The 21,627-nt window shown below is 42.9% G+C and overlaps 1 protein-coding gene and 1 long non-coding RNA gene across 16 annotated transcripts in view; one reads left to right on the top strand and one right to left on the bottom strand.

Annotated features, from left to right (window-relative positions):
* ZNF385C (zinc finger protein 385C) overlaps positions 1-21,627 on the top strand; it is a 526,232-nt gene that overhangs the window by 215,992 nt on the left and 288,613 nt on the right. For all 14 annotated transcript variants that reach the window (XR_011025353.1, XR_011025355.1, XR_011025354.1 and 11 more), the window contains one exon: positions 19,954-20,016. Coding sequence is in view for 10 of the 14 variants with exons in the window: in XM_068263763.1 (XP_068119864.1) it covers positions 19,954-20,016 (63 nt within the window). In the remaining 4 variants the exon portion in view is untranslated. The remainder of the gene's footprint in view (positions 1-19,953; positions 20,017-21,627) is intronic.
* The window catches only part of LOC137542096 (uncharacterized), a 56,106-nt gene continuing 42,716 nt past the window's right edge, over positions 8,238-21,627 (bottom strand). The window contains exons 2-4 of one of the 2 annotated variants that reach the window (XR_011025357.1): positions 20,863-21,077; positions 11,747-11,868; positions 8,238-9,162 (exon numbers count right to left, since the gene is read on the bottom strand). This is a non-coding gene — a long non-coding RNA (uncharacterized lncRNA). The remainder of the gene's footprint in view (positions 9,163-11,746; positions 11,869-20,862; positions 21,078-21,627) is intronic. The other variant, XR_011025358.1, reaches the window with a different exon arrangement.

Raw genomic sequence — 21,627 nt, 5'->3', positions numbered from 1 at the left:
TTAAAAGCTCCCGCTAATGTTATCCTATGTGTGTGTTCACACTGGAGCGTTGTGATTTTTGTAAAAATCCCCCATAGCACCGCATTAGCTAGAGCTTTTAGGCCTCTTACACAGTAAGACGTTGCGTTTGATGCAATGTTAAGGTCGCATAACGTGCCCCCAATGCAACGCATTGAAAGACTATAACTTTGACGTAATTTAGCTCTGTGCTTGGTGCTCTGTTTTCGTCGCACAGTGATAGAACGAAAACGGCACATGCGTAAAAAAAAAAAGAAGAAAACATTACTGAGCATGTGCAAACAGTCTAACGCAGCTAAAAACTTGTATAACGCATAGCATGCAGCACTTTCATTTAACGTGCAGCGTTAGACACCAACGCCACGTCTGCACTGTGAACAGCCCATTGATTTTTCATTGCTGTAAGTTACTGTGCGTTACATGTTGTTGTAACGTGCAGCTTTAACGTCGCACTGTAAAAGAGCCCTGAAAGCAGGGGTCTCAAACTCAATTTACCTGGGGGCCGCAGGAGGCAAAGTCAGGATAAGGCTGGGCCTCATAAGGGATTTCACAAAAAAAAGAATCAGCAGCTCCTGCCAACCCCGACCCCCCCCTCCCCCCCCCCCCCCCCCCCCCATCACCTTGCATTGATTTTTATTTCAAAATCAAATTCACATTGAAGCGAACTATTTTGCCTATTTTACCTTATAGTTCGCTTCAGTGCTCCCATTACAAGTAATCCGCCGTGTCCCCGCCGCAAAATGAGGGCTGCAGAGCCCCCAAATCGCCCGGGGGGCAATCCACAGGCATTTCCTGGAAGGGGCAGAGCTTTCAGCTTCAGCTCTGCCCCTTCTGACATCAATCGCAGCGCATCGCCGCCTCTCCCCGCCCCTCTCTGTGAAGGAAGAGTGAGAGGGGCGGGCAGAGGCGGCGATGCGCCGCGATTGACGTCAGGAGGGGCAGAGCTGAAGCTGAAAGCTTTACCCCTTCCAGGAAATGCCGGCGGATTGCTCCCCCTGGCGATTTAGGGGCTCTGCAGCCCTCGTTTAGCGGCGGGGATGCGGCGGATTACTTGGGAGCACTGAAGCGAACTATAAGCTTTTGCCGGCACGGGCCACAAAATACTGTATCAAGGGCCGCAAATGGCCCACGGGCCGCGAGTTTGAGACCCCTGCCTTAAAGTATCTAGCTCTTGTAGTGTGAATCGGCCCTAAGCTTGTGCAGAGAAGCACAAATAATTTTTCAGATGTAAGTGAAAACCCCCTTTGAAAATCATCCAGTTAATCAGCCCTGTGTTTATAAATGTAAGACTGTAATAATTACGAATAGCGTCTTTGCAGCTCTCACGGCTAGCAGTGCATGTCGGGATTTCTATTTACATGTCGCAGACAGCTTCCATGCTTGCCAAGCCCAGAATGCCCCCCTGCGGTGCTGCCTCTTTATCATCTTCTGCCACTTATTTTGTAGCTGTTTTAACTGCTGCTCCTTTCACAATTGGATGAGGAGCCGCTGAGGAGTCATTGCCTGGAGCTGCTTATTGCACAATTTCCCCTTTGTGAATTCTGAAAAAATGAAAATGAATATATTTCTTAGGGCCATTTGAAAGTTCGAAAGTGAGAAATGTGCTGAGTTTGGGTTTTCTGGCCCTACCTTAATTAACCCGGTGACACGGGCATATTTCAGGAGAATACATTCAGCCTGTGTGTGAGATGAAGTCAGCCTCTTGGTAATCCATAGAGATGCACGGTGTTTAGTATGAGGCGCTGGGGAGACGTCCTCTGTAGGCTGTGTGTTCCCATATGGCAGCTTACACACACAGTTACCCCACTCCTCTGGTGCAACCAAGCATGAAAGAGCAGTTCATTTCTCTGGATGAGGTATTATGCAAATGTAATTATGCTAATTTCCTCCCCGATGCACCGCCTGTGGCTTGCACGAAAAATCCACTAAGCTTTTTCATTACAGATTTATTAATATTGCTTATTTGTTATTAGCTGACATAAAAACTGCAGTGGTACAGCCGTAAAAGCAAAGTATTCTTTACTGACTACTTTATTGTAAGAATATACTGACTGCTGGTGGTGTTTTATTGAGACGATGAAATTAGCCATAGTTAGCAGCAGCTATTAGTGTGGAGCAGTCAGTAGACTCCACTTGCTTGCTGTTAGTTTATTCATATTGAAATGTGCTTAAAATATTTTAAAGTGGGGCCCTGATCAATAAAGCAAGATGTTTGCATTATAGAATTTAACCTTTTTATTTTTTGTAATAATACTGGCACCCCGCCTCTAGTACATACAGTACAAACTGTAAGACTACTTTAATACTTTCACAACAACAACACAAACTTGTGAGATAGAGAGGAAGAGGGGTATGACCCAACTGAGCACAAATAATTATTCAATATAGAGAAAATACAAAACGTTATTAATCATCCAATGAAGTATTAAAACATATCAATATATTACAGCATTACCTTAACCTGTGCTTATGCTGTCAGTAAGTTAGCTGCAGTGTGTGCTGATTCCTGTACTGTTCCTTACAGCTTCTAGTTTTTTTTTCTTCTCTTTAGTGTGTCTGCACTCTTCTTCATCAGTTATCAACTGCTTTGACAAAAATGTTTCACTATATATACTGTATAGTATTTCATGATAGTTTTATATTTGATATTACTTTTATTGCCTGTTTTTCAGTATGTTTACCTTGTTTATAGCTAGAAAATATATTTTCTAAAAATGAATGGGTCTAATTTCAGAAGACTCATTAGAAACGTTTGTTTAATCAAGGACAAGGAGAGATAATTCATGAGAAAAGCTTTGTGCATAAGCAGTGGCGTACCTGTAGGAATTTGCACACAAGGAGATTGGGACAGCACCATCATATTATGCATGTAAACATGCTGTACAATACTTATGAGGAGTCTTATACCTAATGAGTTACCAGTCTGTGCTGAATGGCCTAAAGGTCTAACTATACTGAAGAAACAATAAGATTGCCTTAAAGCCGACCCAAACAAAACATTTTTTTAAATTCAAAATACTTAGTTGCACCACTCTGACACATACAAAGATAAATAAACACTCCTTCGAGCCTATGAGCATTTCAGTGCATGCTTTTCACCCTTCTCTTTTCATAACTAGGGTTATACAGGTGGCAGCCATTAGAAATTCCTCCATTGCCGGACACCACCTACTCCACCAGTTTGCCGGATTCTGTCCCGGCAATATGAAAGGAAGGGAGGAGTTCCTCCAATAAATATAAAATATTTGCTGAGATCTTCTCCCCTGTGACATCATCAGTAGCAGCCTGTGTTTTGTTTTTGTTTTTTATCTCCTCCACCAGTTTGCCGGAAAAAATCCCGGCAATATGAAAGAAGGGAGGGGTTCCTCCAATAAATGTAAAATATTTTATATTTGTCATCATGCAGCTGAAAAAGGCTGCTATTTATTATTGTAATTTAGAAAATACATTTTATTTCTGAAATCTTGTATTTTTAATTTGGGTCCACTTTTAGAATACCGCACCAGACTATTGTAGGTAACCAAAACAAGTTTAAAAACCAAAACAAGTTTAAAAACAATTAAAATCACAAGAGAAATAAAGGTAGGGTATGTGTATCCTAAATATATGGGCCAATACAACAATATTTCACAGGGGGTCCACAGAGTACTAATAAAGTGCTCTGAGGAAGCCGATAGACCGGGCGAATCGCGATAGCTAAGGTAGGGTACACGGGGGAGGGGTCCTCCAGGGATTCTTCTTACCATTCTCTGCACTTTGACTTTTACTCTATTGTCCCCTATCTACCTCACTATTGCAATGGCACTTTGGGTTCAGTTTCTCCTTGTTGGGGTCTGACAATTGCGCTAGCACTTTTTACTCCTTGTATAATTCACCCTTTTTCCCTTTCTACTGTTTATAACACATATGTATTTTCACTTAGATTGATTGTAATATTGTTGATCTTTTTGATAAATTGTTCAAGCACCTTGTCACTGATAGCACTTTATTAGTACTCTGTGGACCCCTGTGAAATATTGTTGTATTGGCCCATATATTTAGGATGCATATACCCAACCTTTTATTACTCTTGTGATTTAAATTGTTTTTAAACTTGTTTTGGTTAATAAAGATGTATACTAATTTATCTACAATAGTCTGGTGCGGTATTCTTGAGGCAATCTTGTTTCTTCAGTATAGCGTACCTATAGGGGCTGAAGAGGACCTGAGGGGCCCATATGGAGCCCTCCCCCAGTTGTTGCTTTAGCTTTTTATGGGTGCTGGTAATGATCACTTCTATATGTGCTCTGATGAGCAATCATTAACAAACCATTAACTTACACCTCTTTCACACACTGGCTGTCCTTGGAAGACCAATGCTGGGGGTTTGTATCATGCAATTAGTATACATACAGTTCTGGTGGTGGTGGTAATGAGGGTGGGGGGTGGGGGGTGTAAAATTTGCACTGGGGCTCATGGCTCAGTTATTACTATGCTAGCCCAAACCTGAAATTAATAGTGTACGTCTACTGGGAAGAATTGTAATGCTGAGCAAAAATAAACATTTTGTGTTTCTAAAGTTTTAATTTAATATGCAAGGAGTAAATGTATCTTCCTGAATTTGATCAATTGGCTGGCTGCTGTTTTTATTTGCATAGCTGAAGAGTTTTATATTCAGTACTAGTTACAAGACTATAACTATTCGCTCTAGATAAGTGGTATAGAGGCACCTGAAGATAAGGGTGGGCAGGTTACTGATATGTAGTGTAAATGGTAACACTTCTGTATGGAAGAGTCATTGAGAAATATAGCGGAAAAGATTTTATTGACACCTATACAATGCATTTCATGGGTCTATGCCTGCTTCCTCAGGTACAGTGGCGATAGGCTGCCCCTGAAATGTATGAGCACACCTGGGTCACTGTTGATTTGCGTGACAGGAGAATCTATTCTCCAATACTGGTCACACGTCAATAGTAGATTTGGATTTCTTAAACTTCCCGAGAACCAGGCATTCCAGAAAAATGTAATCACTGGTCCTTCAGTAACCACACAGCATATTTTACATATTGTGGAACTTTGTTTTGTCAGGTTTTCTTCAACAAACTACCTGTTCAAAAATGTAATTTATAATTCTGCTCTAAACAAATGGCTTATCATCAGAAGTGTTAATGGGATTCATGATAACAAAAACTGAGTTTTGTTAATTTGAAGGACTGGAAATGTGGATGGTAAGCTATGGATTATGCCAGACAGGCAGCTGGAAAGTAAGAGATGTGATCAGACATTATTTAACTAAAGGAATGCTTACTCTGATTGCACTGTGTTCACCCCAGTGGCAGTCATTATGAAAAGTACAAAGGCTTGAAAGAATATAATTGCTTTCTGTAAAATATATTCTTTACCATTGACTAGAAAAATGTTCATGTGACAATATTTTGCTTGTTTGCAGAGGAACTCTGGGCCATTGGCATTTCTGACCTTTGGTTCCCTCCGTTTTTTGGTTGTTTTTTTTTTTGGGGGGGGGGGGGGGGGGGATTGAAGGTGACATGATGCTAGTCTGCTAATAACCTGATGAGGTTGAATTAAGCAAGCTGTCTGCAGATCTGCTACGCATCTCATAGAATTATAGTGTTCACCCAAACATGGTATGTGTGGCACAGTGGCTATATTTAGTGGTATTTTATTGTTTACTGCAATTTGTTCTGAAACATACAAGAAATGACGAACCTGCACAGGTACAGCAAAGCCTTCTTCTCATTTCATATACTGTATGTATAGATAAAGCATTTCTTTCTTCTTTTTGTTTTTACATTTTGACTGGAGTTTTGCTTTAAAGACCATCTATTACTTACCTTTTTATCATTGTTATCCATTACTTCTACTGCAACACTTTACAGAGTACATAGTCATGTCTTCTTCTCGTTTTACATACAGTATGTATAGATAAAGTTTTTTTTTTTCTTTTTCTTTCTTTCTTTCTTTCTTTCCCTTTTTACATTTTGACTGGAGTTCTGCTTTGAAAGACTGTCTTTTAAGCTGGCCACTAAAGGTCCAATTTCTAGCGAAAAATCGTTCAAGCGATCAGAAATTCTGATCGGATTGGTTGTAAATAATTTCCATTGGTGGACACAATCGATTATGAACGAGTGAAAAAAATGGCGCCCGAATGAATTCTCGTCGAACGAAAATTTGGATTTTCTTGGTGGTCGTGATAGATAGGAAGCAAAGATTGGTTAGTTGATGGTGTAGTGAACGATTTTTCGTCCGATCAGAATTTCTGATCGCTCGAACGATTTTTCGCTAGAAATTGGACAGTTAGTGGCCACCCTTTTAGGCTACATTTCCACTTGTGCGGTGGGAATCGTCGCGGGAAAAATTTGCATGCGGATGCAAATTTTGCATGCGGGTCTATGCGAATTTTCATGCGAATTCGCATGGATGACGATGTATGCGAATTTAACCATGGCAGTGCTGGTGTGATTTTCCATGGTTTCTATGCGAATTCGCATGAAAATTCGCATACCCAAACCACATGCAAATTTCCTATTAAATGCATTGTATGCGATTCACATAGCGGTATGCGAATTCTGATGGCTCTGCCATGCGAATTTTTTCTGCACAGAAAAACGCAAAGGAATCCTGAAAAGTGGAAACAGTCCCGTTCACTTGTATTGCTATGCGATCTTGCATGCGAAAAACGCATGCGAATTCGCGATAGTGGAAATGGGCCCTCACTCTTTACAGAGTACATAGTCATGTCACCAGCTTTCGCGCTGAGTAGCTCACAATCCAATCTCTATCATAGGTATAGCCTAAAATCACTACCATACTCTTACCCATACACTTACTTATACTCAACCCTTGGGGGAAAGTAGGGGAATTACGGTAACTTATGCAGCCCAAAGCCTTGCATGGGCTGTAGTACTTAACTTATCAGAGTGTTTTTGAAAGGTGAGAACTATACTGCCTATGTTCATGGAGAGTCCAAACCAAAGAAGAAAGATCTCACAACACACCATCTTTGCCAAGCGTATGAAAAATTATTTAATTTTTATTGATCCTTAAAGGGATACTGTAGGGGGGTCGGGGGAAAATGAGCTGAACTTACCCGGGGCTTCTAATGGTCCCCCGCAGACATCCTGTGTTGGCGCAGCCACTCACCGATGCTCCGGCCCCGACTCCGGTTCACTTCTGGAATTTCAGACTTTAAAGTCAGAAAACCACTGCGCCTGCACGCCCGTGTCCTCGCTCCCGCTGATGTCACCAGGAGTGTACTGCGCAAACACAGACCATACTGGGCCTGCGCTGTGCGCTCTTGATGACATCACCGGGATCGAGGACACGGCAACGCAGGCGCAGTGGTTTTCAGACTTTAAAGTCTGAAATTCCAGAAGTGAACCGGAGTCGGGGCCGGAGCATTGGGGAGTGGCTGCGCCAACACAGGATGTCTGCGGGGGACCGTTAGAAGCCCCGGGTAAGTTCAACTCATTTTCCCCTGACCCCCCTACAGTATCCCTTTAATAGTACATATAAAAGACTACACAATACAACACCATAGATTACACAAAACAGGGTAGACAAGAACAATAGTAAAACCACCCCATAATAAGGGTAGAGTGGCTGCGAAAAGTATATTATTATATACACACTGGCAATGTGGAAGCAAGCAGTAGGTTTTATGGAATAAAAATATAATTAATATATCGCACCTTATAGATTAGGACTCCCTTTCCTATCATGTAATCAATTGCACTTTGTTTTTGCACTATTTGCACAACCAGTTTTTGCATTACGGCTGTATATTTGATACAGTGGTGTTAAAATTATTATGGGTTTGAATCTATATATTTTTTCTGACGATACTCATATTGGTATTATGCATTATGTTTATACTATACTCAGTGATTCTGGATTGTTAGGGCCAGCTAGACCTATTGTTTGCACAGGATTACTTGCTATATTTAGATTATTGGATCTCTTTGCCTTCTTTTTATTGTGATATATGAATTATATTTTTATTCCATAAAACCTACTGCTTGCTTCCACATTGCCAGTGTGTATATAATAATTTATTTTTCGCAGCCACTCTACCATTATTATGGGGGGGGGGGGGGGGGGGTTACTATTGTTCTTGTCTACCCTGTTTTGTGTAATCTATGGTGCTGTATTGTGCAGTCTTTTAATTTTCCATACGCTTGGCAAAGATGGTGCGTTGTGAGATCTTTCTTCTTTGGTTTGGAATCTAGTATACACTCTAGATACGCACATTTGCCTTATTACAACATTACCTGTGCAGTGTTCTCTGGTATTCCTTGTTTCCTATGTTCATGGAGAGAGCATGACTGAGCCACACTGCCTATAAGGAAGGAGGCGTGACCTAGCTGATGCTCACCACTTTTTCCCAATCAGGACACAGGAGGGGGGCTTGGTGAGAACGCTGCTCAACCCCCTGGCCATAGAAATCAGATGGGGAAGCGGGAGGATTTTAGATTGCAGGCTCCCGGACGCCACAAACATGGACCTGTTCCTCATTTTTCAGCGTGAAACTGCAGTGTTCGAAGCATGCAATCCAGGCCTGCGAGTGGGCTCACCTCCAGTACAAAGGGCACTTTCTCAGCTCCGTTTATACTCAGTGTGGCATCCTGCCAGCTGCTGTCAAAATCTCTCTGCCCCACCAACACATAATTGAACAATATGCCCCGAAATAAGTGAGGAAGAGGCCATGCACCCTCTCATGCAGACTATTATGTAATATTCTTAAACATTCTACCTAAAACTATGTACTCATACAACAGCTGGTGTCCCACTCATCATCTACCCTCCAGTCCTTATAGGACAGGACAGAACGGGCTGCTCAAAAGAAAGCTGAATGCTCATATGTACACTGATCTCAGGTAAACCATCACCAGTGTTCTCCACAGAATTTTTTTTCCAGCCAGGTGGCATGAAAAAGTAGCCAGGTGGGGCGAGATGAGAGAATGCAGTGCTGGTGGGTCTCTGCACAAGTCTGCTTATAGTAGAGAAGGAGGTAAGGCGATGACAGCCGGCTGCTCACCAAAACTAGCCGGGTGGAGCACCCGGCTAAAAGGACATGAAGGATTTTTCCTTTGCTGTTATTTTTCCGGGCATCTTTACATTTGAAGACTCTGGCTGTCCAGCTTCCTGTAAACAGAGAGATGCTTATGTATGAGTAGTCAACATTCTAAATTATGTAGCTCCCATACCCAGGCAAAAAATATCTAACATTGTCTCTCCAAATCCTTTATTGTTCAAACACTGGCACATGTATGTGTAGTGTAATGACTCCTGAAGAGCGTCTGTACCCATTGCTTCTTATTGCTCACTGATAGAGATGTCGCGAACCTCAGATTTTCGGTTCGCGAACCCCGTTCGCGAACCTCCGCGAAAGGTTCGGTTCGCGAAAAAGTTCGCGAACCGCAATAGACTTCAATGGGGAGGTGAACTTTGAAAATTTGAAAAAATTCTACCGGCTGAAAAAAATGATAGAAAACATGTTTCAAGGGCTCAAACACCTGGAGCTCCACCATCCTCCCTTCACCCTCCTCCCTCCACCCTCCACCCTCCACCCACCTCCCTCCACCCTCCACCCACCTCCCTCCACCCTCCACCCACCTCCCTCCTACCCTTCTACCTATTCCCTCCTCCCTCCACCCTCCTCCCTCTACCCTCCTACCCTTCTACCCATTCCCTCCTCCCTCCTCCCTCAACCCTCCACCCACCTTCCTCCTCCCTCCACCCTCCTCCCTCCTACCCTTGTACCTATTCCCTCCTACCGGAGGGAGGAGGGTCTCATCTGCCAGGGAATTATACTATTTAAAAAAAACAGTTTACATACCATAGCTGGGAATCGAACCCAGGTCTCACTGTGTGGTGGGCAAGTCACCCTAACCGCTGTACCACAACAGTACTAACTGAAGCTGGCCTAGCATTTACTATTTATGCTCAATGCAATAGAAACATTAGGTTGCTTAAAGGGAATTTAACTGAGAGTGATATGGATGTTTCCTGTAAACAATACCAGTTGCCTTGCAGTCCAGCTGATCTCTGTGACTGCAATAGTGGCTGAATCACACCCTGAAACAAGCATGCAGCTAATCCAGTCTGACTTCAGTCAGAGCACCTGATCTGCATGCTTGTTCAGGGGCTGTGGCTAAAAGTATTAGAGACACAGGATCAGCAGGCGATTCAGGCAACTGGTATTATTTTAAAAGGAAAAATCCATATCCTTCACCGTTTAGGTTCCCTTTAAGGATTTGTAGCATAAAAGCCAACTCACATTGGCTGGGATTTGAACCCGGGTCTCACTGTGTGGTGGGCAAGCACCCTAACCGCTGTACCACAACAGTACTAACTGAAGCTGGCCTAGTATTTACCATTTATGCTCAATACAAGAGAAAAAGTAGACAAGACAAATAACATTTATATCACGCTTTTCTCCTGGCGGACTCAAAGCACCAGAGCTGCAGCCACTAGGGCATGCTCTTTAGGCAGCAGCAGTGTTAGGAAGACTTGTCTAAGGTCTCCTACTGAATAGGTGCTGGCTTACTGTCTACTTTTTCTCTTGTATTGAGCATAAATGGTAAATGCTAGGCCAGCTTCAGTTAGTACTGTTGTGGTACAGTGGTTAGGGTGCTTGCCCACCACACAGTGAGACCTGGGTTCGATTCCCAGCCAATGTGAGTTGGCTTTTATGCTACAAATCCTTAAAGGGAACCTAAACGGAGAAGGATATGGATTTTTCCTTTTAAAATAATACCAGTTGCCTGAATCGCCTGCTGATCCTGTGTCTCTAATTTGTTTAGCCACAGCCCCTGGACAAGCATGCAGATCAGGTGCTCTGACTGAAGTCAAACTGGATTAGCTGCATGCTTGTTTCAGGGTGTGATTCAGCCACTATTGCAGTCACAGAGATCAGCTGGACTGCCAGGCAACTGGTATTGTTTACAGGAAACATCCATATCACTCTCGGTTAAGGTTCCCTTTAAGCAACCTAATGTTTCTATTGCATTAAGCATAAATAGTAAATGCTAGGCCAGCTTCAGTTAGTGCTGTTGTGGTACAGCAGTTAGGGTGCTTGCCCACCACACAGTGAGACCTGGGTTCGATTCCCAGCTATGGTATGTAAACTGGTTTTTGAAATAGTATAATTCCCTGGCAGATGCACCCTTGCACCCTTCTACCTATTCCCTCCTCCCTCCGGTAGGAGGGAGGAGGGAATAGGTAGAAGGGTAGAAGGGAGGTGGGAGGAGGGAGGAAGTAGCAGCTGTCCCTTAACTAATTAGTGTAGGCAGACAAGTGAGTGAAATGGCATAAGGACCTTGCTTGGAGGAGGGAGGGGGAAGGGCCTCCAGCAGTGAGAGCAGTGTGTTTGGCAATAATGTGACTGCTGACTCTGATGTAGAGGATCAAAGTTTTGCTCAATAGAGCATTATGGGGCGAATCGAACTTCCGCAAAAGTTCGCCTGGTGCAGGCGAACGTGAACCCCCAAAGTTCGCCTGGAACCGTTCGCCGGCGAACAATTCGCTACATCTCTACTCACTGAGATCTGCTGGAGTAAAGCATCTTGATCAAAGTTTCATAGTCAACTCTTTGCCCTTATATGGTGGGTCTGACAGCATTGTATAACCAAGCTTCTCTTGCATATATGCAGTATGCTAACAAAGGAAAAAATGACTTCTTTAGAACTGGTGGGTCAGACATTGGTCTATTTGTTTAGCCATTTACCTTCAAAATACATCCGCTTGTCATTCAATGTTCATCCCCTGTGTATGGCCTTGTGTGTATGGGGTTTGGAGAGGCTGGAGTTGCCGATGATCACACTGCTTGATCCAATGCCAGTTAGGCAGCTAAATGTAATAAATCATTAAAATCTTTACTATGTTATGCTTTTACTAAGTGCGTTTTGAAGAAAGTTGTGCGTTTTGTGACAGTAGGGGAGTAGATGTGCAAATAATCTTGGATGCTTTCCGTACATTCTAAAGTAATTTAAAAGCATTGGAAAAAAAAGATATTTAAAGGGGCACTATGGCAAAAAATTGTAAAATGTAAAATATATGCAAACATATACAAATAAGAGGTACGTTTTTTTCTAGAGCAAAATAGTAAAATAAGCCATAAATTACTTTTCTCCTATGTTGCTGTCACTTACAGTAGGTAGTAGAAATCTGACAGAAGTGACAGGTGTTGGACTAGTCCATCTCTTCATAGAGGATTCTCAGAGATTTATTTATTTTCAAAAGCACTTAGTGAATGGCAGTTGCTCTGTCCAACTGCCAAAAAACTGTGTAGCGAGCAGGGAAGATGGACAGCATCATTGTATAAATCCTTTTTAGGAAATATCTTTATAAAGAATAAAAGCCTTGCTGAGAATCCCCTATGAAGAGATAGGCTAGTCCAAAACCTGTTGCTTCTGTCAGATTTCTACTACCTACTGTAAGTGACAGCAACATAGGAGAAAAGTAATTTATGGCTCATTTTACTCTGGAAAACATACTTCTTATTTGTCTATGTTTGCACATATTTTAAATTTTACATTTTTTTGCCATAGTGCCCCTTAAAGGGAAGGTTCAGGGACTATAAAAAAAAATATCCAAATCCACTTACCTGGGGTTTCCTCCAGCCTGTGGCAGGCAGGAGGTGCCCTCGGCGCCGCTCCGCAGGCTCCCGGTAGTCTCCGGTGGCACGCCCGACCTGGCTAGGCCGGCTGCCAGGTCGGGCTTCTTCTGCGCTCCAATCTGCGTGTCACTGGTGCACGCTGACGTCATCGGACGTCCTCCGGGCTGTACTGCGCAGTAGTTCTGAGCCTGTGCAGTACAGCCCGGAGGACGTCCAATGACGTCAGCGCGCACTAGTGACACGCAGATTGGAGCGCAGAAGAAGCCCGACCTGGCAGCTGGCCTGGCCAGGTCGGGCGCGCCACCGGAGACCACCGGGAGCCTGCGGAGCGGCGTTGAAGGCACCTCCTGCCTGCCACGGGCTGGAGGAAGCCCCAGGTAAGTGGATTTAGATTTCTATTTTTTTTCGATAGTCCCTGAACCTTCCCTTTAAGAGGACAGGTGAAGCAAGAGGGATATGGAGGCTGCCATGTTTATTTCCTTTTAAGCAATACCAGATGCCTGGCTGTCCTGCTGATCCTCTGTCTGTAATACTTTTAGCCATAGACCCTGAACAAGCATGCAGAAGATCAGGTGTTTCTGACAATATTGTTAAGGTTAGGCATATACTTGTTTCTAGTGTGACTCAGACACTACTGCAGCCAAATAAATCAGTAGGGCTACCAGACAACTTCTTGTAAAGAAAATAAATATGGCAGCCTCCATATTTTTCTCACTTCAGTTGTCCTTTTAAAAAATAATTGCAATAACTGATATACCTGATGACACCTCTATATAGTGCCGCCTGGAGTTCTGTTTTAAAGTGTAAGGGGAAAAAATCATTCCTTATCAAATCCTCCCTATATATAAATGAACTGACAGCACAGACGGGCCTGTGATTACTCTGATATTTGACTCGATCACTACTCTGGAGCTATGCATGTTTCACAGTAAAAGCTGCCTTCCATAGCTCTTAGCTAAAATGCAGAAGCAGCATCCCTCTGGATTGTCAGGATCACTAAGAGGATGGAATGAATGTATCATTGCGGTGCACAAATGAAACGGTAGGGTCGAAAAGGGGTACACAAAGGCCACTTTCACAGTGCGACGTTAAAGTCGCACGTTAGAAAATGTTTTAACGTGGACTAACGCACAGCAATAGTAAGTCTGTGCAACATTCACAGTGCACACGTTGCGTTGTGTGTAACGTGTATCAATATTTAGAAAGTGCTGCATGCTGTGCGTTTAGCAATATATCTGCTGCGTTATGTGTGTTGCACATGCTCAGTAATGGTTTTTTTTTTTTTTTATGTAACGCATGCGCCCTTTTCGTTCCATCACTGTGCGACAAAAACGGCGCACCAAACGCAGGGCTAAAGATAGTACTATAACGTCCAAGTTATAGTCTTTCAATGCATTGCATTAGGGGCACGTTATCAAACGCACCGACCCACTGTGAAAGAGGCCTAAATGTAACTTCCCTTTTTGTGCAAACTAAACCAATTAGATACTGAGCATTCTTGGTATTGTTAAAGGTCAGCCGAAATGAGAGGGATATGGAGGCTGCCATCTTTATTTCCTTTTAAACAATGCACATTGGCTGGCTGTCCTGATGATCCTCTACTTCTAATACTTACACCCTGAACAATCATGCAGATCAGGTGTTTGACTAAAGTGCAACTGCATTTGCCGAATTCTTTTTCCAGGTGGGTAATTCAGACACTACTGATGCCTGAAAAATCAGGGCTTCTAGGTTGAAAGACAGGGCTGGGGTTGAATGAAAATGGGGTGTATTCAGCAAAGCACAGTAAATTTGCCAAACACAGGTAGCGCACAGCAATCTTACCAGTAACCCTGATAGTAATGTAGCGCGTGTTGCTCAAACAGCGCAACCCATGCTACCTGGGCGACATGCACTTAGCCAGGGTACCATGCGATACAGTAACACAGGTCCCCCTAATTGGGCAACGTGCTACCTTACTATCAAGAGTCCTGGTAAAATTGCCCTTCGCTCCCTGTGCACTGCAACTTTACCATACTTTGCTGAATACACCCCAATATTTCACAACAATCAGTTACAAAATGACTTGTGTTATTGTCATGTAGATTTTGTACTGTAGCTGAGTAACTCATTAAATAAAAGAATAAAGCAGTCCCATGCTGGTAAAATGTCCTTGTTAGCTCAGTGTCAGAGTAGAGCGGCAGGTTACTGGAAACACATATTTCTTGCTCTCTATAAACTGAGGTTGAAGCAGGTGAAAATATATAATGAAAATATATACTCTTTTTTGGCAGCGGCAAGCACTCTGATCCTTTCTTTCCTAGTTTTACCCTGAATTACGCTGAATATGATTGGCTGCTAACATGCTCAGCTCTGATTCCCTTTTCTCCACCATCTGCAGCCTATCCGAACAATTGCCACAGAGGAAAAATGTCTTGTAAAATTAATGCTGAGAGGCGCAAACATGTAATGGGTTTCATGAATGTCGCAGACAATAATAAAAATCAGTGTGTCCCAGAAATATTATCCAGTTTCTCACGTTATACAGTAGAGTTCAGCATAGTTACCAGTTCTGCAGAAACACATGGCCACCTTCTATCGTGCTGTCTGACAGAGCCCAGCCGCCAGTGGAAAGTGTTGAATCAGCCTGTATGCTGAATTAGCGATCACTGAGTTTTATCCCCAGCAGCAAGACAGATGGCGATTTCATTTAGTGAGTTTAGCAGTCAGCCGCATTTAGGATCCTTCGGTAAACTGCATATTTGGCCTGTGTTTTACAATGCGGCCATGGCTGGACTATGTAGGTATCCAGGACTCTTTAATCAAGTCTTAATAACAGAAAATACAAGCTATAAGAAAAGAGCCTTTCTGCAGTACTGCAGTGGTAAAAAGATGATCAATACATGTTTTATTAATCATCATAAAAATAAGCTATCCCATAAGAGGTCTACAAACACTGTGGGGAGGCAATTGGGTAGTAAAGCTATGTGCACACTAGACAAAAGTTGCTGGAAATGTTGGGCGACAATCGTTGCAAAAAATGTAGCCAACCAACGACGAGGAGCAACCAATATCGGACATTTTACCCAATCCATCCAACAGATCAACTAAGACCCCTGTAGGGCAGATTGCGTTCAGTTGGTGTTTATAGTGGTATTCAAATTACATTGCTTCACAGCATGCGCGCATGTTATGTGAAATGTCACCTTGTTTAACGTGCATCAATAATCCTAACATATGTATAGCGCTTTTCTCCTGTTGGACTCAAAGCGAAAGCGCTCAAGAGCAGCAGCAGCTAAGAGTGTGCTCAAGAGGCCACCCTGCAGTGTTAGGGAGTCTTGCCCAAGGACTCCTTACTGAATCGGTACTGGCCCTATCCAGCATTCGAACCCTTGTCTTTTATTTAAATGACTTAGTTGTTTGGGAATATCAGTGTGGACAATCTTGTTTAAAAGACTCTTTGGGGGGCATTTATCAAGGATGTCTGAGACAAAATATTGGTAGGTTTTTAGAAATCCATGCAAAACTGTCTCAGACATCTTAAGAAATCACTAGACAGTGCATTGTGTGAGGGAAATTGCTGCTGCAATACATCTGCTGTATCGATACAGAAAAGAGAAGTTAAAATTGCATAAATATATTATTTACAGTAGATTATTTTAGGTTAACTAACGAGATATAATGTAAATAAACATATAATATAAATGTATTGGATCTGAAACGGAGGATCAATGCCCAGCAGAAGGCTGAGGGCCCTTTCGCACTGTGGCGGTGCAATGCGACAAATTGCTGCACTACTACCGCAGCCTAATGAAAGTCTATGGGGAAGTTCATACTTCCCACGTTGCATTACATTGTGCCGTAAGTGCCCGATTAACGCTAGCGCATACTTACGTTATTGCGCGGCTCCTGCAGTGATCTGCGTCGGCCCGGAAGTCATGTTAGTATATGGCGATGCAAGGTTCTTTAACAAGGTTGGCGTTGCGACGTCGCAGCACGCGTGCGCGGAAGCATCTTTTTGTTTCTGTGCACTTCTGCATACCTGAAGCAGAAAGTGACTACAAGCGCCCGACAGGGAATACCATGTACTAACGTAGTATTGGTCTGTTTTGGCATTGCGGTGCACAGCGTTGGGTGCGGCGCACCGCATCGCTAATGCTAGTTTGCAGTGTGAAACCAGCCTCAAGCACAAAACAGCTTCACAGGATTCAGCATGGGGAGAGCACTTCACAAATCACGCCTGCACAATCTGTAGAAGTGCTAATAAGCACTACTTAATCCGTGGCAGTTTAGAGATGGATTTGCACTTTTCTTAACTGTAATGCAGTTCTAGAAATTCACTCTAAACTGCTGCTATTACGTAGGATTTAAGAAGTTTCTTATTATCATGCAGAACAATTCCCCATGCTGGTTAGAATTGTTTAAGAAGAAAAAACTGTTGGTAATGCTTAGATAAATCTGACCCTTTGTTTATTTTTGTTATGGGAAAAGATGTTTGTGCAGTGTTGCTTGTTTACTTGCAGCGATTTTAATTTAGCGTGTCTACGGACCTCAAGCTGAAGGATGGGTAGCTTAGGTGGTGATGGTGATAAAGGAATTCACACTATGCGCGTTGTCGCGCTGTGTAGCTGCTCATGAACACACTGCCCATACCATGGTATGGGCATATTCACATCTCCAAGTTGTTATAAGCAATGAATGAGAAAAATAAATAAATAGCCATGATTAAAATGCTTGATTTCTTTATGCTATGCCCAATGAAAAAAAAAAATTTAAGCAATGAAAAAAATAAATAAATTGCCATTATTGACATCGCTGGGAAATGCCTCTATTTTTATGCCTCTTGGAGTTTGATGTCTACCCTCCATCATGCAGTAAATGAACTCACATTCCTTTTGCTGAGAGAGAGGGAATGTCTTTGTAGCCTAGTCTATGCTGTCTCACATATAAGACACATTGCTGAAGTGCACACTGCAATTGGCATGGTAGGTATAAGGCATCAGAGTGAAAGTATTCCACAGCAGAAAAGGAGTTAAGGAAAAATCCAATGTCAGGAAGAACCTCAAGGTAGAGTTAGGAACATATATTGCTGCTTGTACCACAAAATGCAGTTGTGACGTATATAGTTCACTTCATATACTCATTTTAGAGTCGTTCTTTCTCTGCCCTCTACAGAGTTGTATTAGGATCCTTGCTTCTTGTGTCGTGTATTTTGGCATGGGAGCAGTGGGTTAAACCCAAGGCCAGCCTGGCTTCAATCTCCTCAGGCCAAATCCTGGCATATCCCACCACAGGGCACAGCTGGCCTTCGAGACACAACTCGTAGGCTTCATTTGCCTGGCATGGTTGAGTAACTTTATGAGGCTGATTCTCATAGACAAGGCTATAGATGGATGCTTCACCCAAGGAAATGCAGACCAATGTACACAAGAGAGACACAGACATTCCGTAATGATATAGATTATACTGATTATACTGATTATTGAGATTGGCTTATTCCATCATGGTCTGGTTGCAGCTTGGTGACCAATGTCACAAGTCTTTAGTGTGATTACAGGACATAATAAGCTTATTTAACACAAGTTTTGTTTTTTACTGTCCCAGAATCCATTTCTGCTTTCCAGCAGAGATCTCTATAGCTTGGAAAGTGAACTGAAATGGCTCATTGTCTCCTTCAGTATAGCATGACACAGTTGCATTTCGCCACTAATGACCCTTCACTCTCCATTAAAAAAAGCCTAAGAATATAATTAAAGGTGCACTTGTAAACTGTATTGAATGTAAAGGCAATCTGTAATTGCTTAAACAGTCATTTATGAGAACCAAAGTGTCTACTTTAAAGAGACAGAGATGCCATTCGTGCTACTGACGAGCTACAGTTTGTCCCCTATCTTATTGCCTGATGAAGCGGGCTGTGCCTGCGAAACGCGTTGCATCTTTTGGGGTACCAATAATAAATGTATTTGTTTAATTCAGACAGTATTTTGAGTCTTCTTTCCGGAGGTAAGTCCACCACTGCCTCCCAGCAAATTTTAAAATTTGTATTACCTTTTATCCTGCTGGCACCTCTGTTCTCTTACGATAATACTGTGTCCACCCCTGGTGGAGGGGTGACCTACCCCTACTTTCCTGATCTACAGAGAGCGACATCTTAATCCTGAGTGAGGACATGTCTAATCTCCTCACCTGCATCTACAGTGGTTGCCTAAGAGGTAACCCATGTTTGTGAGTATATTCATCTCACACTTACATTTATCCACGGTTTCCAATACATACTACACTATATTGGGCTCTCGGTGTCTCCACTTTAAAGAGGAACTGTATTAGAAATAACGTAATAAATAAAATTGCTTAATTTTTTTTACAATATTAATTTCTAAATTATTTACTCAGCGTTTGCCCATTGTGAAATATTTGCTTTCCTTGATTTACATTACTGAAATTTATCATAAGTGATGACATATTTAGTCCTGTCAGGTGACCTCTGCAGACTGTTTGCTTAGGCCCAGTGCACACCGAGCGGTTTTCTGGAGCGATCCGCCGGCCGCATCCGCCTATAAAAACGCTTGTCTAATGTATTACAATGGGATGGTGCACACCGGCGGTTTGCGGTTTTTGCCAAGCCGCAAACGCGCCTCCTGCTGCGCGTTTGCGGTTTTCGGAAGCGTTTCGTCCTCAATGTAAAGTATAGGAAAAACGCAAACCGCTCTGAAAACCGCTACTTCAGAGCGGTTTGCCAGGCATTTTTGTTACAGTAGCTGTTCAGTAACAGCTTTTACTGTAACAATATGTGTAATCTGCTACACAAAATGCACCCAAAACCGCTAGGTATGTTTAGAAAACCTCTCTAAACGTACCTAGAATCGTTCTGAAATCAGCTCCCAAAACCGCTAGCGTATTGCGGATCTGCTAGCGGTTTTGGTGTGCACTGGGCCTTACTGAGAGTTCTGTAGCAAGTACAAAGTATACCTGGTCTCCCAGAATGCTGAGGGTGAGAATCCCACATAGCTATTAGCCTAGTCTAAATGTCACTGGGAGGGCAGAGCTACATTCACTAAACAGCAATAAATGGATATAGTAAGTTTTTATGCTGCTGATACCAGAAAACAGTGGGTATTCTGCAAAATGTACTGCATTCTTCTATACGTCACTTCAGTTTCTATAGGGACTCCATTTGTAGGCATTAAATGTTAGGTAGAATTTTTTTTATGCCTGCTGGTGCGGTGCTGGAGAGATGATATTAGACACAATAGCATGATACACACAAACTCTGAGAAAAAATGACTACTTTGCTGTGTGGTACCTTAATAAGACTTTTGCCTGCTTTCTCTGTACAGATTGGAAGAAGAAGTCCTTATACTTTCCTTTGGAGAGAAGGAGGGATGGTGAGACGGGAGGAGGTAAGTCAGACATTATGCAACAGAGGGGCTGTACCCAGAAACTCCTGATTTACGTTTTGTATCTAAGATAGATGTGTACAGTGGTGTTACTGCAAATTATAGGGTACACTCGTCGTCATGATGCCCTTCCTTCTACCAAGCCTATGTGTATAACTTGGATGGATTCATGATGTGTTTATGGGGCATTCTCATATTGCATTGTGTTCTAGGAACGCGCTTTACTTCAAACTCCACACAAATTACAATTCATCCCTATTCAAAATGATGTGAACTGTCCTCAGTGTTATGCACTTGTATAATTTTTACCTTACTTATATCAGTTTTTCATCCATATTCTTTGTTCTGGTTTTCAGAGCCACCTTCCTCTCTGTACCTGCCGCTGTCACATTTGTGTTCCTCCGCCACCTCCGCTTGGATCTTCCGCATGGAAGAAACGCCAGTATACAGAAACATCAGGCTACAATTGGTTTGTAGTAGACCTATAAGAATCCTCCCTGAACACCAGGAAGGATTTTCATTGGACCACCACTCACCGAACCAATGAGAATCTTCCCTGGGAGGTAGGACTCCTATTGCAAGTCAATTGTAGCCTGATGCTTCTGATGGGGCTCTCGGATCTGTATTCTTGTGCTTCCATGCAGTGGACCGAGTGGCGGCAGCAGCAACAGAGGACCCAAATGGATGGCAGCCGGTGAGTAAAATTTGTGAAACATATACAGTGACCAGCTGTGAGACTAGTGGTCAGGTCTCTTCTGTGAGAGCCCGCTATCACCGTGGAAGAGTCTAGTAGGGAATAATGTGTGCACATATTATTTTTTCTAAAGCTAATGCCAACCTTTGCTGTACCTGTTTTGAATGCAAGTTGTGTAATTTGCCCGTCTTTCAAGCTCTGCACATCTATGCAGGTAGTTAATTCGGATGCAGCCTTTGTCTGGAAGCGGTGCCTATGTCTCCTGCGATACACACCATCCAGCCTAGTGAGAAGTTAATGCCCCTGTCCGTTCTTATAGGCAATCATTGGTTACGTTGGCGTCTGTCACCATACGCTTCGCCTGGCTGATCTGAAAAAAAGAAAGTGCAAGACCTATCCTCATATTCCGTTACATGGAATAAACTGAACGGACTGATGTGAATAGATTTTATTGCTTTGCATAGGATACATTTAAATCCATTCCATTCAGTTCCAGTAAACAGAGGTTTTTTCTGCCAGTGTGATAGGTTCGCAATCTCAGGATGTTCTCATCCCCATATGTAGCTGCCAGGAGAGCAGCCAATCGGAGCTCCCCAGCAGCATTTCAGACAGCAAAAGCCAGAGAAAAAGAGAACAAAGGTGCGCTCCGAAGGTACATTAACTTTATTAATATGAATCACGCTTAAAACAGTTGCACTTACAGTGAATGTGCAAGATATGCACATGTAGGTGGCCGCCAGTGAGTCGCTCCCACTTCCTGAGCCTGGCCAGGGCTTTCAGGGTCCGTATACGATGTTAGGCTGGTGGACTGGGGACGACAAGACGGCTTGCCGAAAGGAGTAGGAGCCGGCGGGAGTCCCCAGTCCACCAGCCTAACTAGGTATACGGACCCTGCACATATCTTGCACATTCACTGTAAG

The sequence above is a fragment of the Hyperolius riggenbachi genome, chromosome 12 (genome assembly GCF_040937935.1).
Source record: "Hyperolius riggenbachi isolate aHypRig1 chromosome 12, aHypRig1.pri, whole genome shotgun sequence".
Classification (NCBI taxonomy): Eukaryota; Metazoa; Chordata; class Amphibia; order Anura; family Hyperoliidae; genus Hyperolius; species Hyperolius riggenbachi.
The sequence above is the reverse complement of the archived record's forward strand: the minus strand, read 5'-3'. Positions and strand labels throughout refer to the sequence as shown.